The sequence below is a fragment of the Bos taurus genome, chromosome 18, assembly GCF_002263795.3.
Source record: "Bos taurus isolate L1 Dominette 01449 registration number 42190680 breed Hereford chromosome 18, ARS-UCD2.0, whole genome shotgun sequence".
Classification (NCBI taxonomy): domain Eukaryota; kingdom Metazoa; phylum Chordata; class Mammalia; order Artiodactyla; family Bovidae; genus Bos; species Bos taurus.
The window spans coordinates 62,527,208-62,553,554 of NC_037345.1; the positions used below are offsets into that span (position 1 = coordinate 62,527,208).

The window sequence follows — 26,347 nt, forward strand, 5'->3', positions numbered from 1 at the left end:
AAGCCCAAAAGTCTATAGAGGGAGGGTGAAAAACAGCAAGGAGAACTGAGAATACTTTTCATTATTTTTTATCACAGGAAATGAGTTCAGCCAAGATGATACTGAGAATGTTCTCAACTATGTCTAGAAAGGTGGAATGCAAATATATCAGATGCATATAAGAAAATACCATTTGATTGGTTTGAAAGGGGATCCAAGCTTCTTCATACCTCCGTCTCCCTTGTGCTCTCCAAGCAGCTGCATAGGACTCCGCAGATGCTGGCTCTTTTAAGAAGCATCAGCTCCAGGAGTCTCCCTGGTGGTCCTTAGGAGTTAGTCCAAAGGTCCGTTCTGTCTGACTTCTCTGCCAACTCCAGCTCAGGTCAGGCAGATCTTGCTGGTCTTCCTGGTGTGGAAGCTGAGGGCCCAGTCGATTTTCAGCCAGGATGGCCAAGAGGGCCAGTAGGACCAGCCCTGCCACGCCCATCCGAACCCAGTTCTCTGTCGTGTGATCTTGGCTAGTGGTATCTAGAGATGTCATTAGAAGGAAATGAATGATTGCTGGTCACATTTCATTCCCTCCCGACCAAGAGCCCCGGGAAGGGAGCTCATTTCCCTAGTTTGTGGGTTCGCTGGGACCCCCTCCTCAGGCAACGCATGCATTCGTGAGCGCCATACTTCATCTCAGGCTTCCCTGATGGCTCAGTGGGTAAAGAATCCACCTGCAATGCAGGAGACACAGGAGATGCGGGGTTGATCCCTGGGTCAGGAAGATCCCTGGAGAAGGAAATGGCAACCCACTCTAGTATTCTTGCCTGGAAAACCCCGTGAACAGAGGAGCCTGGTGGGCTATAGTTCATGGGGTTGCAAAGAGTTGGACACGACTAAGCACGCAGGCACCACATGGCACTGCTAAGCTGGTTACCACTGTTTGTGAGTCTCTATACATCACTTTAAACCTGAGTCCAAAGCTGGTATCTTGTACCAGCTGAGTCCCCAGAGGTATCTTGTAAATGGGGGAGGAGGTGGTTATGAGGATGTTCTGTTTGCTCGTCATCCCCTCCCCACGTGGCAGTTTCACTGAATATTTAATCATATCCTCGAAACATCTTCATAGATCCAGAGCCCCTGACTCTCTCCTCTACATAGTCTCACCCCACGGAACCATATGTGTTCCTTTCTCATACAATGATTGGTATCTGGGAAGCAAGTAGGAAAAAAAAAGTTTAGACAAACCTAGGGAAAATTTGGGGCTTTCCTGGCAGTCCAGAGATTATGACTGAGCACTTCTACTGCAGCAGACATGGGTTCAATCCTGGTCAGGGAACTAGGATCTCTGAATGCCATGTGGTGTGATAAAAACACAAAAAACTTAGGGAAGCTAACTGTGACCTTGGTTCACTGGTGTGTGGCCTTTCACTAGTTATTTCTATTCATTGTACCCTTAAAAAATTTATCCACTTGTTTTATGGACCTCATGGGCTCAAGGATATAATAAAATATTGTGAAATTACAATGCTCAGAAATCCTAGTAACTCTCTTCTGTTAAAACATAGAAATCAGTTCCAAGTGGATTTGGGCAAATGGATTCTTTACCATCTGAGCCACCAGGGAAGCCCAAGAATACTGGAGTGGGTAGCCTATCACTTCTCCAGGGGATCTTCCTGACCCAGGAATCAAACTGGGGTCTCCTGCATTGCAGGTGGATTCTTTTTTTTTTTAATATAAATTTATTTATTTTAATTGGAGGCTAATTACTTTACAATATTGTACTGGTTTTGCCATACATCAACATGTGCAGGTAGATTCTTTATCAACTGAGCTACCAGGGAATCCCTGGAATTCACCATGAATTCCTAATTGCAAAGTGCAAAATATTTCAAGTCTGGAGACATAATATAAGAAAGGGTCATCCTGACATTGGGATAGGAGGTGATTTCTAAAACCAGATACAGTGACTGTCTACATTAAAGGAAAACGCTAATAAATTCAGCCCTCCTCCACAGGTGCCCAGTTGACCCTGTATCATTAGTTGAAAAGACCATTTGGCCACAGGAGCTTATAAGGCTATGACTTCTACATTCACTTAGCTTGTAGAATGACTGGACAAGACAAATGTGAGAGACAAATGTGGTCATCCCACTCAGTCACTAGCAGTTGATTTCCTCTGCTATAACTCATGTTTGCTCCCTCTGGGCAGAGTGATGCATGCAAACAATATAAAAATGAAGCTGTTTTTGAATTTTTTTGTTACACCTCAATGTGGCTTATGGGATCTTAGTTCCCCAACCTGGGATGAAACCAAGGTCCACAGTAATGAAAGCCTTGAGTCTTTATATATATATACACACACAATTTTATTTATTTATTTATTTTTGGCTATGTTGGGTCTTTCTTGCTGCTTGGGCTTTTTCTTGTTGGGGTGAGTGGGGTCTACTCTCTAGCTATGGTTCTCGGGCTTCTCATTATGGTGGCTTCTCTCATTGTGGAGCACAGGCTCAGTAATTCTGGCACAGGCTCTTTGTTGCTTCGAGGCATGTGGGATCTTCCCAGATCAGGGATGAAACCCATATCTCCTGTATTGCTAGGCAGATATTTTACCACTGAGCCAGCAGGGAAGTGTCCCTCCCCTTTTTTTCTTAAATATTTGCTTATTTATTTGGCTGTACTGGGTCTATAGTTGTAGCATGTGAGATCTTCAGTTGCAGCACATGGAATCTAGTTCCCTGGTCAGGAATTGAACCCAGGGCCCCTGCATTGGGAGCTCGGAGTCTTAGCCACCAGACTACCAAGGAGGTCCCAAAGCCCTGAGTCTTAATCCCTGGAGTGCCAGTGAGTTTCCCTAAATGAAGCTCTTGATAGAGTTTTTTAGAGTCTTCCTGATGAGTGATTAAGTTACCAGTCAACCTCTCTGAGTGGCTTCTATATTAGAGGTTAATGTCAGGATTCCCCATTACGACTAAGCATGTGATGAAAGAAAGTGAGTTCATCATAGGTTGTGTCTGGTATCTGCTGACTCAACGACACCCCTAAAGATGATTCTGAATGCGGGCCTCTCCTTTCTTAACAGGCCATGTATCTTTAAGGACACTGGAGAGCTCGGGGACACGCTGTGAAAGTCACATGTCACATGGGTGAGAAGGTCTTCTCTGTTGTCCTCTGAGCCACAAGTCTCTCCTGCCCCGTTCTTCTTTCTCAGTGCCTCTGTTCTACCTGATGCCAAGGCCCTGGACAGCTGGCTAGAGCCTCGAGGAGGAGGACAGAAGTCTCTGGCAGTGGGGGGTGGGGTGGGGTGGGCTGCCCTTACCTGTGACCACCAGCTCCAGGGCATTGCTGGGGGCTGACCATACATAGGGGTGGCCACTGTGCCAGCCATAGCACGTGTAGACTCCTGAGAAGCTGAGGTTCACAGGACCCAGAGTGAAGTCCCCCTGGAGTCTCGCATCTCGGTGCCGTGACAGGGTGGCCCCTCCCGGCCTGCTCAGTGAAAATCTGTCAAACGATATGTATGCTGAACTGCACTGGAAGGAAATATTCTCCCCTGGCATCACCACGTGGCCCCCATCGGTGGAGAGAAAGGGTTTGTCATACAAGCCTGGAAGAGAAGAGAGTGAATTGTTGGCAGGATTTCTGTCTTTCCCTGTTTCCCCGCCACTCATTTTGGGTCCATGGTAAGAGAAGAGCAGAAGCTCATGTTTTCCTGATGCAAAGGAACGGGAGGTGGTAACATTCCATTTCACCACTACATGTGCGTGTGCTCAGTCATGTCCAACTCTTTGTGACCCTAAGGACTGTAGCCCCCCAGGCTCCTTTGTCCATGGGACTATCCAGGCAACAACACCAGAGTGGATTGCCATGCCTTCCTCCAGGGGTTTTCCCCGACCCAGGGATCGAACCCTCATCTCCTGGGTCTCCTGCATTGCAGGCAGATTATTTACCACTGAGCCATCTGGGGAGCCCCCTGCAGGACCTGTCCTCTGTCCCAAATTCTTGTAGATGGAGCTGAGTGAACAAGCAGATGAGCAGCTATCTTCCAGCAACAGTGATATAGTCTCTAAAGCCAGATGGGCCACATGGTTCTGTTCCCAGTTCCAACCTGTGGGTTTCCTCCCTAGACCGCTGAGCAATTCTGAGACACCAGCTGGGTGTCCCACACGTCACCTCAATTCTGACACTTTCTACCTGGCAGTAACGTCAGATCCTGCGGTTTGGGGCTCTGGGTTAACAGCTCAGTCCTAGAAGTCCCTCCCACTTCAGAGCCCATCAGAAGTCCAGGCTGTCACCTGTGCTTCTGACTGAGTGGCAATAAGTCGGAAGTTGTTGGGTCGCAGTTCCTGTGTTCAATTCATTTGTTAGACTGGCAGACAGAACTCAGGGAGCCAGCTTGCTTACTAGATTACTGGCTTATGAAAGCATGTGTCAGGAACAGCCAGAGGGGAGAACTGGAAGAGTACAGGACTTTATTTCCTAGGTGAGACTGATTGATTATTTCATCATTGGCCATTGGTGATGGATTCAACCTCCTGCCTCTCTGCCTACCCCGGAGGTCAGGTAGGGGTAGGGCAGGGCTGAGTATTCTAACCCACCTATTACTTGGTTGGTTCACCTGAAAACCAGCTCATATCCTTAGGTGCTTTCCGAAAGTCACCCTATTTACATAAAATCAGGTGTGGTTGAAAGGGATTTCTTATGAAAATGAAGATATTTTAATTGTTCACTGCTTAGGGAATCCCAGGAGCTTTCTCTGGTGGCTCTGATAGTAAGAAATCCATCTGCCAATGAAGGAGACCAGGGTTCGATCCCTGGGTTGGGAAGATCCCCTGGAGGAGGAAATGGCAACCCACTCCAGTACTCTTGGTTGGGAAAACCCATGGACAAAGGAACCCAGCGATTATGCTGAAGAACTATCATCTTCTGAGATGCTAGTATATGTGCTGCTCGGACAAACAGAAAGTAACTGCAAAAAATGCACTGAAAAATTCTTCACTCAAAATTTCTCGATGCATCATTTTTGAAAATTCTACAGTAATAAACTTGCATTTATAATATGCACAAGGTTAGAACAAAAACCTAGTGGAGCAAAATGTAAATGATAATGTCAATCATAAGTTGTGGAGTGAATCCTTGATAAATTCTAACCTCTAACAACTTTGCACCAGTGATGTTAATTGTATCATTCTCTAAAAATGTGTTGACACGTCTGCAGTCAATAACGTTTGGGTAACAAAAGACCTATTAATAAGCCTTTGATCAACAGTGTTAAGAATAGGGGAAACGGGGTGCGAGGTATATGGGCACTGTCTGTTGCATCACCTTAATTTCCCTGGAAATTTGAGACTGTTCTAAAAATAACACTTCTGAAAAACTAAGAAAGGGAAAAGACTGGAGGGCCGGAGCCCTGCACACAGCCTCACCTGTCAGCACAAGCTCCAGGGCTTCACTAGGTGCTGACCAGCGATGTCCTCTCCTGTATCGGCACTGATAGCGCCCTGCGGTGTTTGTATCCATGTGGTTAATGATGAACTCCGCCACCTCCTGAAATCCCAACTTCTTCTCCACCTGTTTGTAGGTGAGGTTTTCCAGGATCTCCAGTTGGTACAGGTAAGACTCAAGGGTTCCCTGGCACAAGATCTTCACTGACCCATTCCAGGGAATCACAGAACTGGGCGTAGCAGATATGATAGGAATGGGAAAGTTCTCTAAAAGGAAACAGGGCCCATACTCAGTTGGCCTGCCATGCAGAAACCATACTTTTTTCTTTTTCTGTGGGGGGAAGAACTAAACGAAGGGTGTGACAGACTTATAGCTCCTTCCTTAAAATTTTTTTGGGGTAATTTCTAATTGTGGCAAAAATGAAATGTGTTATATAAAGATTAAATTTATCATTTAAACCATTTCTAAGTACACAGCTAAGTGGCCTTAATTACACTCACTATATGTGTGTGTATATCTATGTATCTATCTAGATGGACAGATACAGGTATAGGTATGCTGCTGCTGCTGCTAAGTCGCTTCAGTCGTGTCCGACTCTGTGCGACCCCATAGACCGCAGCCCACCAGGCTCCCCTGTCCCTGGGATTCTCAAGGCAAGAACACTGGAGTGGGTTGCCATTTCCTTCTCCAATGCATAAGAGTGAAAAGTGAAAGTGAAGTCGCTCAGTCGTGTCCAACTCTCAGCGACCCCATGGACTATAGCCCACCAGGCTCCTCCATCCATGGCATTTTCCAGGCAAGAGTACTGGAGTGGGGTGCCATTGCCTTCTCCAGTATAGGTATAGATATGGATAGGTAGATGTGGAGTATTTTTTTTAAGTCTTTATTGAATTTTTTACAATATGGCTTCTGTTTTATGTTTTGGTTTTTTGGTCACAAGGCATGTGGGATCTTAACTCCCAGACCAGGGATCCAACTTGTATCCCTTGCATTGGAAAGTGAAGTCTTAACCACCGGGCCATGGGGGAAGGCCCTATACTCACCATATTGTGCATCTATTTCCAGGACTTTCTCGGGATTCCAAACAAAACCCCTATAACCACTAAGCAATAACTCTTCACTCTCTCTTTTTAGGCCCTTGTCATTTCTAATTGACTTTCTGTCTCCATGAATTTTCCTATTCTAGATACCTTGTATCAGTGGAATAACACAGTATTTGCCTTTCTGTGTCTAGAGTTTTTTTACTTAGTGCAATGTCATCAAGATTCATCCATGTTGTAGCATGTATCAGAATACGTTTCCTTTTTATGGCTGAATAATATTCCCCTGTACATACAGACTACATTTTGCTTATACATTCATGTCAATGGACATTTGAGTTTTTTCCACCTTCTGGCTATTGTGAATAAAGTTGCTATGAACATGGAGGTACAAATATCTTGTTAGAATCTCTTGTTTTGGTTTCTCTTGTTACATGTATAGAAGTGGAATTGCTGGATTGGGCATATAGGTTATTGAGGAACTGAAAGATTTTTTGAGGAACGAAATTCCTTCCTTTATATATATATATATATATATATATATATATGTGCATATATATATATTTATTTATCAAGGTTAAATTTATATAACATAAACTTAACCATGTTGAAAGTATACAATTCAGTGGAATTTAGTACATTCACAATCTTGTGCAATCATCATCTCTGTCTATTCCATTTTCATTGCCCTCAAAGCAGACCCCATACACATTAATTCTACCCTCTTCCCTGATGGCTCAGACAGTAAAGAATCTGCCTGTAGTACGGGAAACCTGGGTTCAGTCCCTGGGTCTGGAAGATCCCCTGGAGAAGGAAATGGCAACCCACTCCAGTATTCTTGCCTGAGAAATCCCGTGGGCAGAGGAGCCTGGTGGGCTACAGTCCATGGGGTCACAAAGAGTCAGACACGACTGAGCAACTAAGAGTGCTGGAGAGTGCCCGCTAGTCTGCCAGGCGGTTTGCTTGGTGTTTTGTTGCCATGGTAACCCTTATCCACATGCAGTTCTGCTTTTCACCCTAATGTGAGGGTGCTGAAGCTTGGAGTAACCATGCCAGTTGCTCAAGACCACAAACTGAAGAGTGCTCCAAACTGGTTTGGAAACTAAGACTATCTTACCCCAGATTCTCTGCTCTTTCCTCACCATATAGGGAGAGCTGTCTTCTAAAGCAGTTAGAGAAGCCAAACAAATAAATAACTTTTTAAAAGAAGGTAATAAATCAAGGGATCAAATCGCCAACATACGCTGGATCATCAAAAAAGCAAGAGAGTTCCAGAAAAACATCTATTTCTGCTTTATTGACTATGCCAAAGCCTTTAACTGTGTGGATCACAATAAACTGTGGAAAATTCTGAAAGAGATGGGCATACCAGACCACCTGACCTGCCTCTTGAGAAACCTGTATGCAGGTCGGGAAGCAATAGTTAGAACTGGACATGGAACAACAGACTGGTTCCAAATAGGAAAAGGAGTTCGTCAAGGCTGTATATTGTCACCCTGCTTATTTAACTTATATGCAGAGTACATCATGAGAAAAGCTGGGCTGGAGGAAGCACAAGCTGGAATCAAGATTGCTGGGAGAAATATCAATAACCTCAGATATGCAGATGACACCACCCTTATGGTAGAAAGTGAAGAAGAACTAAAGAGCCTCTTGATGAAAGTGAAAGAGGAGAGTGAAAAAGTTGGCTTAAAGCTCAACATTCAGAAAACGAAGATCATGGCATCTGGTCCCATCACTTCATGGCAAATAGATGGTGAAACAGTGGAAACAGTGGCTGACTATATATTTTTGAGAGCCAAAATCACTTCTGATGGTGACTGAAACCTGAAATTAAAAGACGCTTACTCCTTGGAAGGAAAGTTATGACCAACCTAGGCAGCATATTAAAAAGCAGAGATATTACTTTGCCAACCAACGTCCATCTAGTCAAGGTTATGGTTTTTCCAGTGGTCATGTATGGATGTGAGAGTTGGACTGTGAAGAAAGCTGAGCACTGAAGAATTGATGCTTTTGAACTGTGGTGCTGGAGAAGACTCTTGAGAGTCCCTTGGACTGCAAGGAGATCCAACCAGTCCATTCTAAAGGAGATTAGTCCTGGGTGTTCATTAGGGGGACTGATGTTGAAGCTGAAACTCTAATACTTTGGCCACCTGATGCAAAGAGCTGACTCATTTGAAAAGACCCTGATGCTGGGAAAGATTGAGGGCAGGAGGAGAAGGGGACGACAGAGGATGAGATGGCTGGATGGCATCACTGACTCAGTGGATGTGGGTTTGGGTGGACTCCAGTAGTTGGTGATGGACAGGGAGGCCTGGCATGCTGCCATTCACGGGGTCGAAAAGAGTCAGACACGACTGAGCGACTGAATTGAACTGAACTGAACTGAACTGAATGAATCAAGGAAAGTGGAGACTGGGTCGTACACAGACTTCAGAGACTTTTTCCTCGTGTTCACCACCATCATCATCAGAGGTATCTCTAGTGTTGAACCACCTGAGAAGCCCATCACAGGTAAAACACTTACCGTGTACATAATTCACATGCCTTATCTCCATTAATCCCCCAAATTGTATCACATGATCCCATCCTCCCATGATCCAATCTGCTTTCATTGTTATTTTTATTTCTCTTTTGAAAGTGAAAGTGTTAGCCTCTCAGTCACATTGGACTCTTTGCAACCCCATGGACTGTAGCCCACCAGTCTTCTCTACCCATGGGATTTTCCAGTCAAGAATACTGGAGTGGAAAGCCAGTATTCTGGAAGGATAGCCATTTCCTTCTCCAGGGGATCTTCCCGACCCAAGGGTCCAACCCAAGTCTCCTGTATTGCGGGAAGATTCTTTACCATCTAAGTCACCTTTATAGACAAAGAAATTGGTTCTGAGAATTGAAGCCACTTACATAAAGTTCTCTAAGGCAGTGTCCCTTTAAGTGAAGAAATGTGGATGGACTGCGGAGAATTAAGATTGTGAGAACATTTGATGTAGGAAGAATGTTGGGCAATGGAAGGTGGTTCCTGACTTCCTCATCCCTGCCATTGTGAACATTCAGTAAAACACGCATCTTGGATGGACAGTCAGCCTACTGGAGGCAAAGGCTAAATCCTGGTCTGAGCATGAATTTGAGGGATCCAAAGATTCCAAAGTGAGGTAGAAGTTGTGCAAAAGGAACGCAGCAGAGACAGTGATCAACAGAACAGGAAATACATTGGAATCCCTTTGAGCTTCAGACTTTTCTATCCCAGAGTTGCCGTGAGGATGCAAGGGGATTGGAGGAGACTTAGAAACACTTACCATCCTGTGCCTGAATCTTCTGGCCAAGACAGAGCACTGGAAGAAAGACATTCATGAAAACTCCACCCATCAATTTCCAACCTTTATTATAAATTACTCAACAGAAATACTCTCACTGGAAAACACCCTGATGTTGGGAAAGATTGAGGGCAAGAGGAGAAGGGGGAAACAGAGTATGAGATGGTTGGATGACATCACTGACTCAATGGACATGAGTTTGAGCAAGCTCTGGGAGATAACGAAGGACAGGGAAGCCTGGCATGCTGCAGTCCATGGGTTTCAAAGAGTCAGACACGACTGAGCGACTGAACAACAACAACAACATAAAGACATACAGGTACCATTTGTTCTCTTCAACAGCAAAAAAGGCTCATCTCTTAGTTTTATCTTCCAGATTCCAGCCCCTAAGGCTCTCATCTGCAGGAACTCTGGAACCATTGTGGACTGCCAGACAGCATGGCATGGGCTGAACAAACCCGGCAAGGCCAACTTGACAACTGAGCCAGCATGGGCTTACAAGCCAGCATGGGCTTGGGCAGACACATATCTGGGCAAAGACCATCTCTCCACTCAGGAGAGCAGAGTCTTCTTGGCAGTCACTGAAATCACGGAGTTCTTATGTTAAGAGAAAGTGAAAATGTTAGTCGCTCAGTAATATCCGACTCTTTGCCACCATACGGACTGTAGCCCACCAGGCTCCTCTGTCTATGCAATTCTCCAGGAAAGAATACTGGAGTGGGTTGCCATTCCCTTCTCCAGGGGAACTCCCCAACCCAAGGATTGAACCCAGGTCTCCTGCACTGCAGGCAGATTGTTTACTGTCTGAGTCACCAGTTAAGAGAGACCTTGACTATTTTGGATTCCCCCATCTTCCCCTCTAACCCACCTGCATTTGGGGACTCACCGAGACAGAAGAGGGTGATGTCTCTGGGGGCCATGGTTCTGCACGGCCAGCCTCAGCCCACGTAGCCTCTTGACAGTGAACATCAACAGATGACAGAGTCTCATGGGACGGTGAGACCCACAGGAAGTATGAACTCAGAGGTCCTCGTCAGAGAATTTCTACATTTATTGCCCCAGAGGAATGGTTCCTTCCCAGAACTTCATTCTGGGGGGGCCCTGAGATAGAGTCTAAGAGGAGATCAACCTTCCTGTTTATGTTTCAGATGAGAAGTGAGCATTTTCTTCCACCAGTGTTGAATGGGGCTCAAATCCTCCTTCAGACAAGATCCCACATCCCAGGGGAAGGGCTGGGGACAGAAAATTATTAGATGTGTGCCATACAGACAGAGCTTTTCCTTCATTAATCCATCAGTCCAAAGCCATGTGGCTTTGATGGCTATGGATCCACATAACCTCCACGGAATTCATGGACCAAATATATCCGTTTGGTCTTGATCAGGCAGGCAGTGTACTCTTATGTTGGGAATTATCTCAATGGTGGCATGTAGAGGAATGTTTTTTTCATTCATGTCTAAAGAATGATCCTCCTATAATTATATCTAAACCTGTAATCTATGAATAGATGATGGATTGATAGAGAGTATAGATTAGATAGATAGATAGTCAGGTAGGTGGTAGACAGACAGATAAACAGATGGATGGATAGATAAATTTGGCTATAGACACCTACCTGGCTATCACTAGTTCTTCAAGTATAAGAAGTCAAATATTTCACATCAAACTTTCTACTGGCTATCTCATTTTCATTGCAAGACATCACCCTTTGTTTTCAACTTTATTGAGGTGTCATTGACATAACATCATGTGAGTTTAAGGTGCACAACAGGTTGACTTGATACACTTCCTTGCTGCACAGTGATGTTCATTGTGGCATTAGCTAATAGATACGCCAGCTTGCATAATTACCATTTCCTTTTTTCTGTTTTTTAAAATATTATTTTTGTGTGTGTGGTGAGAACATTAAGATTTACTCTCTCAGCAACTTTAAAAAGATTTATCTATTTGTTGGACCATCAGGGAAGTTCCTCTCAGCAACTTTTAAGTATAGAACACAATACCGTTAATTATTCTCACCTTGCTATACATTGCTGTTGTTTAGTTGCTCAGTCGTGTCTGACTCTTTTGCAACCCCATGGACTGTAGCTGGCCAGGCTCCTCTGTCCACGGGGATTCTCCAGGCAAGAATGCTGGAGTGGGTTGCCATTTCCTTCTCCAGGGGATCTTCCCAACTCGGAGATTGAATATGCATCTCCTGCTTGGCAGGTGGATTCTTTATCACTGAGCCATGCACTGACGTCAGAGATACAGACAGAGAATGACCAGTTAGGGTCTTTCCTCTCTTGCATTTAAAAAAAAATTATTTTTATTTTTTGGCTGCCTCACTTCTTAGTTGCCGCACATGGAATCTTTTCTTGTGGCTCACAGGCTCTAAAGCTCCAGCTCAGTAGTTGCGGTGTGCAGGGCCCAGTGGCATTGGAAGGCACTCTTCACCACTGGACCACCAGGGAAGTCCCCTCTGTTGCATTTTTTAAAGGTAATTTATCCCCGATTAGAGTATGTGTCTGAAGCTGGTTGTGTGCTAGAGAGTACTCTTCACCTGGGAGTGAGCCCGGTATGGGTGCCTGAAAATCAAGTTGAAATTTAGAGTTTTGAGAAGTGTTTAAAAATGCTTTTCTTGGTATATTTTGATATTTATACCAAAGAATAAAGGGAAGTATGACTTAAGATGTATATATCTTAAGATATATATTTTATATATGATATGTGTGTATGTGTATATTTCCATGTATGTATTCCTCTCACAAATATGAATATATATATACAGTCCAACTCTAGTCAAAGCTATGTTTTTTCCAGTAGTCACGTATGGATGTGAGAGTCTGACTATAAAGAAAGCTGAGCATCAAAGAATTGATGCTTTTGAACTGTGGTATTGGAGAAGACTCTTGAGAGCGCCTTGGACTGCAAGGAGATCCAACCAGTCTATCGAAGAACTGACTTATTTGAGAAGACCCTGATGCTGGGAAAGATTGAAGGTATGAGGAGAAGCGGACGACAGAGGATGAGATGGTTGGATGGCATCACTGACTTGATGGACATGAGTTTTGAGTAAACTCTGGGAGTTGGTGATGGACAGGGAGGCTTGGCAAGCTACTGTCTGTGGGGTCGCAAAAAGTCAGACATGACTGAGCGACTGAACTGAACAGTCCAACTCAGTGACTAAACAACAGCAACATATGTATATGTATATATATGCATGCACATCTGTCTATCCATTCATCTAATAAAATATGACTTTGAGGACTTCCTGGTGGCCCAGTGACTAAGACCCTGCACTCCCAATGCAGGGGTTGCCAAGGTTCAATCCCTGGTCAGGGAACTGGATCCCACATGCCAAAACTAAGATCCCTCATGAGCAATGAAGACCTGGTGCAGTCAAACAAACAAACAAACAAACATATTTTAAAAAACAAACAAAAAAATCATGGCTTTGTCATTGTAAAAAATGAGCCTATCCCAGAATATGCTCCATGTTGCATGGGGTCATGGCACACTGAACAGCTGGTTCTATAATACTGAGAGAGGCACAGACATTACATCCTAGACAAGGGCTTCTCAACCTCAGTATTCCTGACATCTGGGGCTAGACAATGATTCTCTCTTGGGGGTGGTGGGCTGTCCTTGCATTGAGGGTGCTGAGCAGCACCCCTGCCTTTACCCACAGGCGCCCCAGCAGCCTCCCTCACGGTCATGACAAGCAAAAACCGTCTCCAGACACCGATGAATGGCCCCTAGTGGGCGACGTTGCCCCAGCTGAGAACCATTGTCTGTGGTGTCTGCTGACATGTACAGGCTGAAGAACCAGAGACATCACAAACCTCTGTGTACCCCGCAGCATCCCATGTCCCTTTCTTGGGACATGTTATAAGGTTCAACAGGACATGGACACAAAGATCAGCCCGGGGGAAGCTCCCTGGAGTGTATTTCCAGGCACAAATCCCCAAAGAATTCCTTTAATCTGATGTGACCCAGAGTCTGAACAACCAAGTACCCCCCCTCCCTCCACCAACACACACACATACTCAGAAACAAACCCAGCCTAGACACACTTCTCTTTCCTTCCAGCTCCTGCAGGAGCCCCTTGCTGCTCTGACAACAATGAGGACCTTGCGGTTTGGAGAAAGAAATTACCTTGTCATACTTATTCATAACGCTGTCAGGAACGCACATGGAAATTTAACTTCCCTCCAAAACTCATGTCTTTTTCTTTTTCATAACCCATTGGTTAATATGTTTGAAGGACTTAAAAAAAAATCTCCTAAACTCTGATGCCTTAATTTCTTGTATTCTTCTGTTCTTCCAACATCATCCAGATATAGCTACCCCTTCATACTGGAGCTCCTTGTTTTGAGCCTTGGGGATAATTATCAGTAACGAATAGAGACACAGGGTCCACTGGGCCCCCTACAGTGCACCCGGAGGTGGTGGCTGTGAATGTGGTGAGAGTCACACCCCACGTTGGCTGGGCCAGCAGGGCCCTTTCCGGCAGTCAGGGGTCTCTCATCTGAGGATGCCCAGGCCTGCCTGTGCATAACCTCTGAGATCCCAGTAGACATGGGAAGATCTTTACGGAGGATAGACATGAATTTGAGCAAACTCCAGGAGATAGTGGAGGACAGAGGAACCTGGTATGCTGGCGTCCATAGGGTTGCAAAGAGACACGACTGAGAGGCTGAACGACAACAATTCCGGAAGATTCTAACAGGACAAAAGAGTACATGAAATTAAGACATCAGAGTTAGGGAGACTCATCAGGACTGGATGTACAGTTGTGACATGTTCATACAATGGATTCTTACATAGGAGGGAAAAGAAAAAATAGACTCACATGTAAAGGTATGATTATATCTCAAACATACAATGCTGAATGAAAACGTCTGGTCATGAAACCACAGATTATATAATTTTATGCAGATGAAAATTCAATAACAGCAGGGAAGGGAGATGATAGATAGATATGTGTGTGTTCAGTTGCTCAGTCATGTCCGACTCTTTGTGACCCCATGGACTGCAGCCTGCCAGGTTCCTCTGTCCATGGCACTCTCTAAGAAAGAATACTGGAGTGTGTTGCCATTTCTTCCCCCAGGGGATCTTTCCGACCCAGGGATCAAACCTGCATGTCTTGCATTGGCAGGTGGATTATTTACCGCTGTGCCATCTGGGAAGACCCTTTCTCTCCTATAGATAGCTTTCAATGGTTTTACGTGTTTGCATCTCCCACTGGACCAAGATCCACAACAAGATGAAGTTTTCTTCACTAATATTTGCTTAGAGACTTAGAATAGGCTATGCCGCACAGAAAACTGTTGGAGGAATTAATTCATTGATTAAATATATCATGATTTCTAGGAGTTTATCAGCTGAATGTCAGAGAAAGTGTGTTATTTATGGTTTGCTTTCTAGAACACTTCGGTGATTTTGTTGATAACATTGGAAATGGCTGAATCATCATGATAACCCCCTAGAATGGCTGGGGGAGGTTTCCAAGGGATTCTGAGGCTTTAGAGATAATCCTCTGATGAAGAGGGATGACCCTAAAGATGTTTGTCTTCAGATTCCAGCTGTTGTTAGGATGGAGCTCTCAAGCTGAGTTTGAGAAAGTGTTACAGCTTCCATTGAAGACCTCCTGGGCATGTTCCAGGGATAGGATTCAAGCTTTGAACTGCTCTTAGCATGTTGCAAGATCCATGTACACACTGGCATTAGTTGAGGGCTCTCTGGGCCTCTGGGACGTGGGAGTAATGATTTTCTGTGTGAAAACTGAACAATCCAAGTCAGTGTATGTCAACTCCTTCAGTTCCTCTGCGTCAGGGTCCTGCATAAAAGGGAATGACGAGTGAGGGTGTGCAAACACTTAGGGGAATGATGGGGGAAATGAGACTGCATTCAGAGGTTGTACCAAAGAGAACCTACCTCCCGATTCACCCTTCTGCCCACCTCAGGCTGGCTGTTCATTATAACAGCATCTGTGGGTGATAGAAGTCATTAAGACACTTGGGGGGGGGGCACTTCTGGATTCTCACTTTATCCATACAACACCAGTGGACAGAGAGAGACAGTGGATGTCTGAGATGACTCATCCTCCCCACAGTGTCGCTCAGTCGTGTCCAACTCTTTTTGACCCCATGGACTGCAGCACGCCAGGCTTCCCTGTCCACCACCAACTCCTGGAGTTTACCCAAACTCATGTCCATTGAGTTGGTGATGCCATCCAACCATCTCATCTCCCGAAAGCAGAGTCCGAGATTTTACCTCTTTGAAGTTCAAACGCCCACCGCATTGATAGCTCACCCCCCAATCTTTTAAAATATTTTTTGATGTGAACCATTTTTAAAGTCTTTGTTGAATTTGTTACAATTTTGCTTCTGTTTTGTGTTTTGGTTTTTTGGCCACCACGGGGCAGGTGGGACCTTAGGTCCCCGACCAGGGATCGAACCTGAAACCACTGCACTGCAAGGTGAATTTGTAACCACTGGACCACCAGGGAAGTTCCAACAACTGCCTATCTCTATCCCACTGGTTCTCTCCCTTGATTTCTCCCTTATGTCGATCCCTTCTCTAAATATTACTGGCTGCACTGGACCAGTGGAGAAGTATGCAACGACCTGTAAGCTGAGAGGAGGGGCAAGGGCACTGATGTTCTCTCTTGAAAGCTCTATGCTGCGACTTCCCTGGTGGTCCAGTGGTTAAGAATCCGCCTCTCAAGGCAGGGGATGCAGGTTTGATCCCTGGTCCAGGAACTAAGATCCTACATGCCTTGGAACAGTTAAGCTTGTGCACCAAACTAGAGAGCCCAAGTGCCAGAATGAAAGATTCCGTGTGATGCAGCCAAGTTCCCTGGTGCTGCAATGAAGACCCTATGCAGCCAAATAAAGAAGGAAGGAAGAAAGGAAGGAAGGAAGGAAGGAAGGGAGGAAAGAAAGACAGCTCTGTGTCTGTGGCTCCTGCCTTGAGCACATACCTGTACACTGTCTTCTCCCTTCCCCACTTTGCCCAGATGCACTGGCCTCTCTTCCTGAGACTTACCCTTTGCATCAGGGCCCCAGTGATGGATGAGGAAGGAGATAAGGCTGACAAGGAATACGAAGGCCACGGAGGGTCCAACCAGAGCATGCAGGTGCCTGGGGTTACCTGGAGGAAGACGTGAATCCATTACGAAACAAACCATAGCAGCTCTTCTTTACTGTTTGCCGGGTAAATGAATGCAGTATCTCTACCTTCACAATACCCTTGAGTCAAACAAATTAAATTATCCAGTGGAAGAAAAAAGCGAAATAAAGATCAAAGTAAGGGCAGTTGTCTTATGTCACATGCCCAGGAAACGACAAGACAGTTGAGCCCAGGGCTGCAGAACGCAGCTTGGCTGTGGTCTCATGAGCTATATTTAGGCTGATGCTCTGCGGGTGAGGGAGAGAGAAAAGACCAACCCCTCTGCCAGCTATTGCCGGACATACTTTGTTGTCCATCCCCCGACCAACAAAACCAGTCCTTTCAGAAATTAGGAGGAAAGTTGATTGGGAGGTTGTGCTGTTTCCCACCTTTGAGTCCAAGATCTGAACTCACTCAAAAGAATACTGGCAGCCTTCCTCAATGGTCCAGCAGTTAAGAATACACCTGCCGATGCAGGGGACATGGGTTCCATCCCTGGGCCAGGAAGATTCCACGTGTCCCAGAGCAACTAAGCCTGTACTGAACTACTGAAGCCTGTGTGCTGCAACTACAGAAAGCCCACACACAGCAACAGAGACCCAGAGCAGCCAAAAATAAATAAAGACATAAAATAACAAAAAAGAACATGGGCATTCACCTTCCAGAATCTATCTGCATCTACACATACAATTGGAATTGGGGTGAAGTAAAGGTTTTGGGGTGGGGAAATGGACAGGGGGAAGTTTTGTACCATGTATACAGCACTTTCTTTGATCCAGGACCTGTGCTGTGTGGGGTGGCGGTGTGGGGAGTAATGTTTTCACCTTTTTGATTTGATCCCATCCTCATAGACAGCCTCAAAGGGAAGAGGTTCAATCTGGCTCTATTGTGGATAAAATAGAGGGTCAAAGAGGTAATCTTACCAAAGTAGACTAATGATGGTTTGAACCCAAGTATGTTTGGCATTCTAGTGTTTTATAAGACGGGCTTCCCAGGTGGCTCAGTGGTAAAGAACCTGCCTGCCAATGCAGGAGACATGGGTTCAATCCCTGAGTGGAGAAGACCCTTTGGAATAGGAAATGGCAACCCACTCCAGTATTCTTGCCTGGAGAATCCAATGGACAGAGGAGTCTGGTGGGCTATAGTCCATGGGGTCACAGAGTCGGACACAACTGAGTGACTAAACCACCACCACAAGCTGCTAAGACTCCAGGCTTCCAATGCAGGGGTGCAGATTTGATCCTTGGTCAGGGAAACTAAGATCCAACATGGAGCAGCCGATTTTTTTAAAAAAGGTTTAAAATAGGGAGATTATCCTAGATTATTTGGATGATCCCAGTGTAAACATGAAGTTCTTACAAGAAAAGAGAGAGGGAGAAGAAGAGAGTTGGAGAGAGATGTGATGAAAGAAAGTGGGTCAGAGTGAGGCACTGGCAGGTAGACACGACCAACCACTGTAGCTGTGAAGTTGGACGACGTGACCGTGAGATGTAGGGAAATGTAAGAAGCTTCTAGAAGCTGGAACAGGCAATGGATTCTTCCCCAGAACCTCCAGAAGGAATGCAATCCTCCTGTCGTCTTGATTTTAGCCCAGTGTCACCCATTCATTTTAGAGGGCTTCCCTGGTGGCTCAGATGATAGAGTCTGCCTGCCATGTGGGAGACCTGGGTTCAATCCCTGGTTCAGGAAGATCCCCTGGAGGAGAGCGTGGCAACCCACTCCAATATTCGTGGACAGAGGATCCTGGCAGGCTACAGTCCATGGGGTCACAAAGAGTCAAACACCCCTGAGCAACTAACATTTTCACTTTTATCCATTTCAGACTTCCCATTTATAGAACTGTAAATACTTTAAAACACCATGGTGTTATTATCCCCTGAGCCTGTGGAAATTTGTTGAAGCAGCATAGGAAAGAATGTCCAATGCATATTGTACATCACTTAAACGAGTACTTAATGAGTAAGAACTTAAACTGGAACAGTACTTAAATGAGTAGGTTAATGAAGGAACCCTAAACATGGATGGATTCAGTTCTTACTGTAGCTTTTGTGCTACTGAGAACTTTTGGTTTCATCCCTACAGACAAGAGCTCATTTCTTTTTATTTTTAAAGATTAAAAAAATTTTTTTTTGATGTGGATCATTTTTTAAAGTCTTTATTGAATTTGTTACAATATTGCTTCTGTTCTATGTTTTGCTTTTTTGCCATGAGGCAAGTGGGATCTTAGCTTCCCGACCAGGGATCGAACTCACACCCCTGCATTGGAAGGTGGGTTCTTTTTTTGTATATACATCCAAATGTATTCATTTATTTTTAAAATTTTATTTTTGATTGTAAATAATTGCTTTACAATGTTGTGTTGGTTTCTGCCATTCATCAACATCAATCAGCTGTAGGTATGCATATATCCCTTCCCTAGTGAACCTCCCTCCCACCTCCCATGCCATCCCACCCCTTTGGGTTGTCATGGAGACCTGGTTGAGCTCCCTGGGTTACACAGCAATGTCCCATTAGCTGTCTGTTTTACATCTGGTAATGGGTATGTTTCAATGCTACTCTCAATTCGTCCCACCCTCTCCTTCCCCTGCCAAAGTCTGTTCTCTATGTCTGTGTCTCTATTCCCACCCTGCAAATAGGTTCCTCAGTATTGTCTTTCTAGATTCCATATATAAGCATTGCTATATGAACTTTGTTTTTCAGAACTGACTCAAATGCGTTCCTTTTTATGGCTGAAGGAAGGTAGATTCTTAACCACTGGACCACCTGGGATGTCCCAGTGCTCATTTCTTGGCAGACAGAACTTCTCAAAGAACTGGGCCATCGCCCCCACCAGTTGCTGCCTTCTTTTCCCTTCCTGAAGCCTTCACAGTTCTCATCTCCAGTTAGCAATGCAGAGAGATTAGTCATGGCATTATTCCTGGTGGGGAGGGGTGGCGTGGGGTCAAGTTTATTCTCATCCTCCTCTCTTCTCCTCTCCTGTCTGAGGAGGAGACCTCAGCTACAAAAAATTAGAGATTAAGAGCCCTTGCTGGGGGAAAATGTATATATGTGTATAACTGAGTCACTTTGCTGTATACAGCAGAGATCAGCACAATGCTGTAAGTCAACTATACTTCAATAAAAAAAATAATGAGTCCTAACTGGACAACAATCCATGGGGTCTCAAAGAATTGGACATGACTGAATGACTGAACTGAACTGAACTGGACCAACTGCACACAGACCCTTTGGGGTACCCCGTTTTGATGTGGTAGAATCTGGGGATCAGACAGGGTAGATGACAAGTCCAACAGCACAGAGCTGGAAAGGTGGCTAACTCAGCACCTGCAGGCTCAGTCACTCAGTCGTGTCTGACTCTTTTTGACCCCATGGGGTGTAGCCCGCCAGGCTCCTCTGTCCATGGGATTCTCCAGGCAAGAATACCCGAGCGAGTTTGAGTAAACTCCAGGGGATAGTGAAGGACAGGGAAGCCTGGCATCCTACAGTCCATGGGGTTGCAGAGTCAGACACAACTTAGCAACTGAACAATACTGGAATGGGTTGCTGTTTCCTCCTCCTGGGGATCTTCCTGACCCAGGGATCAAACCTGTGTCTCCTGCCTTGGCGTGCAGGTACTTTACCGCTGAGCCACCTGGGAAGCCCAGCTGAGTCCATAATCTATTCAAGAGTTTCTCCCTCCCAGGGTTCTGCAAGCAGAGATCAGAGGAATCAGTTACTCACCGCTGTTGGAGTTTGGTTTTGTGTGTAGTGGCTGACTACTTGAAGAGTTTCCTAGAAAGAGGAACAGGAGAGAGGTGAGGGAAGGAGGCTGCCTTTTATTTCATGGAAGCTTCTTTGTCATCTAATGCTGAGGTCCTGAGAGTCTTAGCATCCCTTCTCCTAATCCCTGGGGACTTGACTGCCTCCCTGAGCTTCAAGATGCCGAGAGGTGGACTTCCCTGGTGGTCCTGGCGGGTAAGACTTGGCCTTCCAATGCAGGGGGTGTGGGTTCCATCCAAAGATCCCACATACCTCGAGGCCAGAAAACCAAAACATTTAAAAAAAAGAATCAGGGCTTCCCTGGTGGCTCAGAGGTTAAGAATCCGCCTGCCAATACAGGAGACAGGGCTTCTATCCCTGATCCAGGAAGATCCCACATGCCGAGGAGCAACTAAGCCCATGCCCCACAACTACTGGGCCAGCGCTCCAGAGCCCGGGAGCCACAAGTACTGTGCCCATGTGCTGCAACGACCGAAACCCGCACACCCTAGAGCTTGTACTCCACAACAGGAGAAGCCGCCACAAATGAGAAACCTGTGCACTGCAGCTAGAGAGGAGCCCCCGCTCCTGAGAAAAGCCTGTGCAGCAACAAGACCCAGTACAGCAAAAAATAAATAAATACAATTTGAAAAAAACATTTAGTTTGAATCAAGAGGTTCCTCACCTGTGACAGACAGGTACAGTGGGTCGCTGGAGTCTGACCATGAGTAGGGAGAGCGAGTGAAAGAGCCATAGCACCTGTAGACCCCGCTGTGGTCTGGGGTCCCAGGACCCAGAGGGAACTCTGCCTGGAGTGCTCCGCGGGGGCCCCGCCCTCCAGCCAGCGGGCGCCCAAGGTTCACCCCCTCCCTGAGCAGATGAAACTGGTCAAAGGCGCTCTCGGAGCTGCAGACCAAGGTCACGTTCTCCCCTGACCTCACCACGGGTCCTCCCTGGGCTGAGAGAGAGGGTTTCTTGGACAGACCTGGAAGGAGAAGAGGCAGTTTCGTGAGACAGGCTTTTCCCGAATCCCATGTCCTTCATCCCTGAACTGAGAATTCACACCCGCAGTTCTTCTCAACTCTCTCTCTCTTGCTCTCACTCTCTAATTCTCCCCTATCTCTCTCCTACTTTCTCTCTCTAGGTCTCTGAAATTGCCTCCCTCCTAATTTTTTTCCTTCCTGTATTTTTTTTTTTTTAAACACTCTGTACTTCTCCTTGGATTGGTTGATTTGATCTGTCTTCTTTAATTCTGCGGCTTTCATTCTCTATCTCGTCTCTATCTTTCAGCATTATTCATCTATGTATTCTGTTATCTGTCTATACCTCCATCCACCATTTGATCTACCCATCTTATCATCTATCTATATATCCATCCATCGTTCCACCATCTATCTACCTTTCTATGTATGTATCTATCTACCTATTTTATCATCTATGTGTATGTTCATCCATCACTTTACCTATCTATCTATCATCTATTTCCACTTCCATGACTTCCTCAGCTTCTCTGTCTCTCTGGGTCTCTTTTGTAATCCCTATTATCCACCCCCAGATCACCATCTTTCTCAATCTTTGCACCCATCCACCTTCCCAAGTCTCTTATTTTTAGGGCTTTTCTGTCCACTCCCTTCTTTCTCATTAATTCTCTATCCCTTTTTCTTTCTATTTACCTTTATTTTTTTCATGTTTCTCCCACCGCCCCCAGTCCCTCTGGCTTATTTTCTGCATGTGCGCACAGCAACTGTGTTTCTGCCTCTGCTTTTTGATGACTCTGTTTTCTCTCTGATTCCATGTCTCTGTGGGCTTTGACCTCCATAGTCTTACAATGTTTGGTGTGACCTTGCATGTGGGCCTGAGTATACAGCATGAGAACCCATGAAACACACAACATACAGGAGCTGGCGTTTGGCTCTGTCACCAGGGACCTTGGTGTCCTGGGGCACAGTGTGGCTCAACCACCTGGAACAAAGCCATATCTGAGTGAACACAGTATCTGTGCATCACCTAGGGCATGAGGATGCAGGGCTCCTGGCGAAACAGCCTGAGCCAGATCAACCTGGTCATGAAGTCCTGGGTAGATACATGGTGTATCCTTGGGTTCTTTGAGTAGAGAAGAGAGTGTAGAGTTGAAATGGAAACAAGGCTCCTAAACTGTTTCTGGTCTCTGAGCAAAGTCAGGGTGGAAGGACACCCTCTCTGCTACCTGCCTTTCTGTCTGTGTCTCTCACTTCATTCTTTATCTCCATCTCTATCTCTGAGTTCCTCTGTCTCTGCCCCTGCACCTGTCTTTTCTGTTATAACAGGTGGTCTGTACTTGTTTCTCCTCTTTCTTTGTCTCTTGGATGCAACTCTCACCAAGTCGGTTTCTCCCCATGAAAAGCACCCCTCTCTCATCTCCCACACCACCACCTGGGGCTTCCACGTCCTGGTACATCCAGTCTGTATGCCAGCCCTTGACATTCTCACCTGTGATCACCGTGTCCAGAGGGTCACTGAGGGGCTGACCACTCAGAGTGGGAGAGATTGAAAGCACAGAAACGTCTGCAGGAAAACCTCTTCATCTCAAGGTCACCTGCTTACCAACCTTAGTTCCACATGCGGTTTCATTTCCCTGGAATGGGACGTAGCAATAGTAGATTTGGGATTTTAGGATGCGGGCATCACGGGGTACCATGATTCTGCCCACTGTGGGACCCAATTTCCTCTATTAAATAGGTTTTTATCTAGAATGCCTGGAGCACTTCCTGTCGTTCTGACTGGACCCTGACTCAAACTCCCACTGGGATCCGGGAGACCGGGACAACGGGTGGCCTCTCTGGACAAGAGCTCTCTGACCTGTGACCACAATCTCCAGGGGGTCACTGGGTGCTGACCACAGATTGGGGAGGTGACTGTAGTGACCATGACATCTGTAGGTTCCCGCGTGTGCTTCGGTCACAGGGCCCATGAGGAAGTTCTTCCAGAATATGATGCCCTGGAGCTCAGGGACATTGGTTCTGTCATCCTTGTGCAGCCTGAACCTGTCAAATCCGAGAGGGGACTGACACCGGAGAGTCACATGCTGTCCTTGAGGAACCACGGGGCTTGGCCAGGCTGACAGGGAGGGCTTGTCATGACCACCTGGGGGAGAAGAATGCACGGTTTACAGTAGAAAATGGGGAACCCCTTCCCCTCGATGGACTCAGAGGACCCTCCCTCTTCCCACATCTCTAAGGCTCCTTTTCAAACCAGGGGAACCCGTGCTCTATGGAGATTCCCACACCACAGGGGCATAGCACACCCTACATGAAAAACATCTGCTGAGAATTTTGAGTGTGTGTGTATGCTCAGTCGTGTCTGACTCTTGTGACCCCATGGACTGTAGCCCTCCAGGCTCCTCTGTCCATGGGGATCTCCAGACAAGAATACTGTAGTGGGTTGCCATTTCCTTCTCCAGGGGATCTTCCAACCCCAGGATTGAACCCACATCTCCTGCAGCCCCTGCATTGCAGGCATGTTCTACACCACTGAGATACCTGGGAAGCCTGAGAATTTTGGGCAAGTGTCGACTAACAGACTCTTCCTGGATGTTGATAATGTAAAATTTGTTTTATAAAACAAGACGGAATAGACACCCAATGGAAGAACAACCTGTGTGAGTGAAATGATGTCAGCTCACATGAGAAACACAGGACATGATGGAGCCTGTGGTAGAACCTTCTGGAATCTCAGGGGGCAGGGCATAGGTTCTCCCCTTATTCTGAATGGAGGCCAGCAGCAGCAGTTCTCTGCAATGCCTATCCATGGAACTGCTGGAGAGCTTGAGTCATCACCTTGTCCTCCAAGGGTCTGTGGTCCCTGGCCCTGCTGCCTTCCCTCAGTCTACAGATAACACCAGTCCCTCGCAGTCACCCCAGCGCTGAGCATCACAGTCTCCTGTAGGTGCCCATAGAGCCTGGCTCAGCAGAGGGAAGAGTGTCTGGGGGAGGGTCTCTGGGCCAGAACTGGGGGCTAGATTTCCCTGAAAATGTTAATCAACCAGTCATGTCTGACTCTTTGTGACCCCATGGGCTATAGCCCACCAGACTCCTGTATCCATGGAATAGTCCAGGCAAGTATACTGGAGTGGCTTGCCATTTCCTTCTCCAGGGGATCTTCCCAACCAAGGGATCAAACCCAGGTTTCCCTCACTGCAGGCAGACTCTTTACCATCAAAGCCACCTTGGGCTCCCATTTTCTACTTCCAAAAGACCACCCTCATATGGTTATGACTTCCCATGGTTGACCCATCACCCTACCTTCTGCACCATCTCCCCTCCTATTACAAGAGAGTCTTACTTGAGGAGGATGGCAACCACGGTTTGGGGGAAAGACTCACCTTCTTGTGCCCAGATGCTCTGGATCAAGAAGAAACCTGGAAGAGAGACTCATGATGGACGATCCATCTCATGTCAGACCTGGCCTCCTACTCCCCTGGCCTGGTGTGTGGGCCTCATTGGCAAGGATGTTGCTCGGCCTTGATGAACCCAACCATCAAGGTCCACTTTGCCCCTGTGGAGGCAGGGCTCTCTGTTAAGGTGGACCCAGCCCTCCTGGTCAATATTTGCACCAGGCTTTATTCCCTTCCAGGACTCACCAAGACATGCCAGGCTGACGATGGCAGACAGCATGGCCCTGCTCCTACTGAGCAGCAGGCAGCAGCTTTGCAGACCTGAAGAGTACACAGGATGTTATGATGACGCCCCAACTAACGTCGTGTGCAAGCTGACCACAGGACAGAAAGGTGACTCACACAGGGTCTTCTTACCTTAAAAAAAGCAGTGTGTGGGGGCCTGGCTGAGGGAGGAATTGGGCTTCCTGGAAAATTTTAAGGCCAGTGCTGTCTCTTCAGATTGTTTAACAAACTTGAACCACAACCTCTGACCCAACCCACCTTTGGCTACATTTTCAAGTTTACCAAAAATGTATGCTGCAATATCTAATCTGCTATGACTTTGAGGCACTGAATTATTTTCTGTTTTCATTCTTGATATGATTTTCATAGAATTTCTTATTTCATTCCTATATTAAAAATTTTCCCAGCATTATATTTTATCTTTAATGTTCAACCATTTCTATGACATCCACAGTAAGAATGTCTTTACTTAAAATGCTAACTTCATGATTTTTAAAAATTTATGGATTTTCCTATATTGTATTTTCTTTTCCTTGTATGTATGCACTGCCAAGTTCCTGGAACATGTAACAATTTTTAAAAATTTATGAATAATTGGCTTACAATATTATATTAGTTACAGGTGTATTACATAGTGATTCAGCATTTTCAGAGATTACACACATTACAAAATATTATACAATATTGACTATATTCCCTGTGCCAGACATTATAGCCCTGTGACTTAATTATTCTATAAATGGTTGTTGGTATTTCTTAATCCAGTCTACATACTTTGCTGCCCCTCACACCCACCCCATTCCCCTCTCCCCTCTGGTAACCACTAGTTTCTCCTTTGAATCTGTGAGCCTGATTCCCTTTTGTTATATATGCTCATTTATTTTTATTTTCTTAGTACTTATTTTTGTTTATCTGGCTGCATCAGATCTGAGATGTGGAACGTGGTATCCTTTTAGTTGTAGCTTGTGGGATCTAGTTCTCTGACCAGAGATTGAACCTGGACCCCCTGCATTGCAAACCCAGAGTCTTAG

General features: G+C 45.8%; 2 protein-coding genes across 3 annotated transcripts; both read right to left on the bottom strand.

The window, feature by feature from the left end:
* Window positions 1–52: 52 nt before the first annotated feature.
* Window positions 53–13,763, bottom strand: FCAR (Fc alpha receptor). 2 transcript variants are annotated; one of them, NM_001012685.1, is given in 5 exon segments: window positions 278–507; window positions 3,287–3,574; window positions 5,394–5,678; window positions 9,749–9,784; window positions 10,653–10,686. In NM_001012685.1, coding segments are annotated over 5 exon segments (873 nt in total).
* A 1,328-nt stretch (window positions 13,764–15,091) lies between these two features.
* KIR2DL5A (killer cell immunoglobulin-like receptor, two domains, long cytoplasmic tail, 5A) lies at window positions 15,092–25,315 on the bottom strand. The gene is made up of 8 exons (NM_174740.2): window positions 25,278–25,315; window positions 25,020–25,055; window positions 23,498–23,782; window positions 21,345–21,644; window positions 20,642–20,692; window positions 16,799–16,903; window positions 15,686–15,738; window positions 15,092–15,587 (listed from the first exon to the last, which is right to left on the bottom strand). Exons 1-8 carry the CDS (start codon window positions 25,309–25,311, stop codon window positions 15,441–15,443), a joined length of 1,011 nt encoding a protein of 336 aa, NP_777165.1. The 5' UTR covers window positions 25,312–25,315; the 3' UTR covers window positions 15,092–15,440.
* Between the last annotated feature and the right edge of the window lie 1,032 nt (window positions 25,316–26,347).